Source organism: Protopterus annectens, chromosome 1.part1, assembly GCF_019279795.1.
Source record: "Protopterus annectens isolate FY-2018-M chromosome 1.part1, PAN1.0, whole genome shotgun sequence".
Classification (NCBI taxonomy): Eukaryota; Metazoa; Chordata; order Ceratodontiformes; family Protopteridae; genus Protopterus; species Protopterus annectens.
Genome location: NC_056726.1, coordinates 720,656,270 through 720,661,269, shown reverse-complemented (window position 1 = coordinate 720,661,269; position 5,000 = coordinate 720,656,270). Strand labels below are relative to the sequence as shown.

Below are 5,000 nucleotides of genomic sequence, written 5' to 3'. Positions count from 1 at the left end.
ATATGAAGGTATCTGGTGCAGTGAAATGTTGCTGGCAACATTTTTTTTGTTTTTGTTATTGCCCTACCATTTTCCTGCTCCCGTCTTCCCATTTATACTCCCTGCAGTGGTTGTGCAATTGGGGCAAGGAAATGTATTGTTCTGCCTCTGCAGTGACTTAGTGAATACCCTCCCAAATATTGTGCTGAAGGACTATGCAGTCTACACATCTCCAGCCTCCACTTAGGATTGACTGCAAGATGCTCACATGTGCGTACCCTGCTCCCATAGGATAGGATAGGCATTCCCATGCTTCCCTGCCAGTTCCCCAGTCACCAATGCTGCTATTGAACCTAGGTTGCCCAGCCATAGTTGGGGCTTTCTCCCTCTACTAAACAGTGCTGGCTTCATGGGAGACTCCAAAGATGGAAGTACTGGGGGACTAGGTGATACTGAAGCCTGAAGTTAGTGGTAACACTGGAGCAAAAAGTGTTTAAAAAAGAAAAACTTTGAGGAATTCTGTTGTGGCAGGTCTGCATGACCCTTTTATTTAAAAATAACAGGTTACAAAACTGGTAGCTAAGTGCATACCTGTTGTTAGTATTGCCACAGCATGCTGATGACTATAGAGTCTCTGTATAGTCGTTTACTTTCTAATCAGCATAAGCCATAATGCAGTAGTTGCATGGACATTTCTAGAAAGCGAAAAATGCCTTTATCAAGGGTAACTAACATATCTGATTTGTAACCATAATAGGTTCTCACTCTGTACTGCATAATGAAAGCCTGTCTTCTTTTCTTGTTGCTGCTGAAAGACCTATTAAGCTCTTATGCTGTATATTTGAAGTCTATTGAGTGCTGATGTCATAAATTTAGCATGCACAATAAACCTCTATGGGTAAACCACAGGTTAATTATCAGAGGTCAGCCATTTTGTTAAGTACACAAAAGAGTCACTTTCCTGCACACATTACCATCTAATCAATGGCTTAAAGCCTTGAATAGAATCCTTTTTTCTTGTTAGATTTATATTTGCTGAATGCCTCATGCACTGCATGTTAAAATTGTGTACATGTACCAAGATAGGAATGGAGTGTTAGAAAGTCAGAAAGACTAGGCATATAACGCTTAGGTTGCTTTCCTGCATTTCTTTTTTGTAGACTTATTATGTTAAACATTCTTAGCCACCTTAAACATAAATATTGTCTATTTCAAGGCATCAGATTAGTTATAATTTTTATTTGTCCTTTGATGACAGGTTAATCTCATTAGTCTAGTGACCTCTTTTCAGCGGAGTCACTAGGTGGTATTTATACTACCAGGGGAAATTTGGCTAGGAAATTGGGAAACATTCCCTACTCTGTAGTACGTGACATAGGATCTTTTACATCCAGCTGAACTACCACATGTTCAAGCATATGGAACCTTGGTTTAATATCTCATCCAAAGGATAGCACAGTAAGTTGCGCAGCACCCCTATGCTACACTGCAGTGTCAGTAAATGATCACCTGGAATGGGAATAGAACCCACAGTCTTCTGGTCTTCCAGCAACAACAATGAGTGCGCTACCAGTTTCAGCACTGACAATGACATATAATTGTTTTATTAGTAAGATATATTTTTTTGTCTTTGCAGCAAACAACAGCCAAAACTTTGAGCCAGATTGTTTCACTGTTTTTTTTTTTTCAAGACATCAGTACCCTACCTTGTGGAACTATTAATCGTGGCTACTAGATGCTTACTACATGACCCAGTGCATTTGTTATCCAAACTTACACATTCCAGTGGACAAGGAGGACACGTCAGCTGCAATAAATGATAAGTAATAGGTACGGCGCTGACAGGAGAATTTTTCCAGTTCTCGTACCATGGGCGCAGAGTAACTTCTTGGTATTTATGTACCAAGAATAGGCACTAAACGTAATAGGAGTCCTTGCCTAAATAACGGCACTACTAATCACGTTTATCCTACTTCCACCTGGCAAGGACAAATGAAAGGCAAATGCTATAATCCCACTTTTAATGTTTCCTAAGGAGTCAGCAGCTGTGGCGTAATTTGTATTTGAAACCCTGCTGTTATATGTCTGTCTTAGTATTTAATGGCCTCTACTCAGTGCCACACTGTGATTAGCATAAATTTGCTTTACTTATGCCGTTATTCATTTTATTATGAGAATGCCTTGTTGTATCAGTCACTCCTGAATTTTGAGTTCAAAGCATATTGCCAGGCATCTAGAATGCGATGATAGAAGCATAAACGTATCGTATTGGAAAATTTACAGCATACACTGTCTGTCTTTCTAAATATTTTCCTTTTTGGATGTTTCAGGTACACCGGTGAATCGGATCCCCATCATGGCAAAACAAGTGCTGGACCTTTACTCGCTTTACAAGCTTGTGACTGAGAAAGGTGGTCTTGTAGAAGTCATCAACAAGAAGATCTGGCGAGAGATTACTAAGGGCCTCAACCTTCCTACCTCCATTACCAGTGCAGCTTTCACACTTCGAACACAGTGAGTACAACACATGGCTTCTTTGTTGAATTATTTAGGCATGCACATATTTCAGGAGACACAAATCTAAATGTTTACTGGTTTTAAATAAAAGCAGCTCATTTTTCTATTTTTTTAGTTTGAATTTGTCTGTTTTTATATTTCAGAATAATGTAATTAATTGTTATGCCACTGTTCTTACTTGTAAACATGTTGGTTTACATTTTCTCAATTCTTTCCCTGCTTAATTCATGCAGTGAGTATTCCTATGTACGCACATATGTATTTATTTATTTATCTTAATGTGGTCAGAACTGCTAAGCTTCTTTTCCGTGGAGACCTTAGGTGTTATTCATGGTTATTAGGGGGAATTTGTTCAGGGTGCCACGGAACTTTCCACTGCTCTATTCAATAAGTGGTAAGGGATAGTTTGCATCCATGAGAGCTACCACCAACTGAAGCAGATGGAACCTTTGTTTAATGTCAAATAAAAGGATAATATAAAAGCCTGCTAATGGGCAAATACTTCTTGTGCTAACTAGTCTTTCGATGTTTCTACCTCGTGAATACGTTCATTTAACTGTTAACATGCACATTACTTGTTTCTGATCCCAGTAGATTATCTGTCTTGGATATTCTTGTGCTTTGCCATCATTTTAAATGTCATAATTTCTTTAAGAAGGTTACAGAATGCTTCCAAAGTTCCTTATGTGAAAGATGTATATGTTTGTATAATCAGCTCACATTTTAACTGAGCACATGAATGACTAAGCTTTGTCACTTGTAGATCTTCCATGGAACAGTTTTAACATAATGTTACCATTGTTTATGCAGGATGATGAAGTTTGGTTTTGGAAGACGTTGTACCCTTTTGTTATTTCTTCAGTTCAGAACACTCCTCGTGACCTAAGTATTCTAGCTGTTTATGTCATTTTAAACTCAGTAGTGCTACTGTTTGCTTCATTCACTGTTTCACTTTGTAGAACTGCAGTATACATTTTTAAATGACTTATTCTCTTTCACTTAAACATGCAGAGACACTGATTTACAAATCACAAAAAAAAAAAAAATCAGTTTTCTTGAGATTAATTTGGAGAATTATACCCATAATTTTTAAGTATTAATACCCTGTCTTTATTACGATTTCATTTTACTTTTTCTTACAAATTTGTATACATTCAAAATTAAAACAGATTGTAGATACAAAACACTCAGTAACATACTCTAAATATGTAATGAATACAAAAAGAAACATAGATTGCGGTAAATGAGTAATCTGGCCTAAAATGTCAAATTCCTTGAAAATCCTATGTCGTTACATCACTCAGACGGTCCACTTTTGGGATTTACTGACATTTTTTTTCCTTGGAAAAATGGAAAATCTGTATCCCTGAAATTATGTTATAAAACTACTGACAATTTGTCTTTAAAACAGTTTACTAGACAAATAAAGACCAAAAGATTTATTTCCTAATATAAAGTAATTCACCATAGTGTTATTACAACCACCAGTAACATGAGTACAAACAAGAATCACAGCTCAGTACTTATGCTGATGCAGATGAAGCTCTACACATCAGACAATGTACTGAATACTGCGGTTCTAGGTTTCTGTGCTTTACAACACTTAGTGTCTAAGCAAGGCTGTGAGTCATGTATTTAGAGGATACAATTTAGGAAGAGGGTGGTTATACCACATGGCTCTGGTGATATGTCCAGACTTTATTTTTTGCTTAGACAGCTGAAAAGCATTGTTTATTTATTTATTTGTATATCTGTTAACCTGGTAAGTACACTGGTCTGAAGACACTTTTCAGGAATGACCCGGGATACGATTGGCAGCAACTAATTCAGAGTAAATCAGTAGAATACAGAATGGCATTATTGCAATATAACAGTATATATCCACTCACAGACACTGCAAAAATAACATTTGATTAGGTCCAGGAAACACAAGAGATGACTTGTGGATAGGAAAATTGGTAGTAACGTATGAATCAGAAAAATAAACAGTATGCCAGTAAACATATTTAGCAATCAAGTAATATGCGTGACAGACAAAAGTCAAAAAGGAGATGAGGGGAAAAGTAGTGGGAAAATGTGCTAGACTGAACTGGAATGAGATAAAGGGGAGTGTAGAAAAAGGGGCTTTGCATAGCGAAGGAAGGTAAAGATGTGGTAAAAAGGATGAAGTTAGCCAGCCATGAGGGATGACTGTGAAGGAGAGAAATCCAGCATTAGTTAGGGGGTGAAACATTGGGTGGGGGATTGCATTTCTTACAATACAATCATAAATACTAGAATAATTAGAGCAGGTAATGTAGTTTTGAGATGATGCTTCTAGCTATGACTGGACATCGTGATATGATACATAAAAGTTTTACACAAGGTATTAAGGTCAGAAAAGAATCTTATTGCTTGTGCTATTGAGTTCCATGCAGCTGGTGCAATTTTGCTGTAGAAGTTATCCACAACTGACAGATTAAATGGGGGTGTGATTAGGTGAGTCATACTAAGGTTATAAGAAG

The 5,000-nt window shown here is 37.1% G+C and overlaps 1 protein-coding gene across 1 annotated transcript in view; it reads left to right on the top strand.

Annotated features, from left to right (window-relative positions):
• The first annotated feature begins 1,536 nt into the window (after positions 1-1,536).
• Positions 1,537-5,000, top strand: part of ARID3C (AT-rich interaction domain 3C) — a 308,368-nt gene continuing 304,904 nt past the window's right edge. Inside the window, exons 1-2 of the mRNA XM_044087210.1 lie at positions 1,537-1,588; positions 2,310-2,493. Of these exons, the coding sequence (XP_043943145.1) occupies positions 1,537-1,588; positions 2,310-2,493 (236 nt within the window). The remainder of the gene's footprint in view (positions 1,589-2,309; positions 2,494-5,000) is intronic.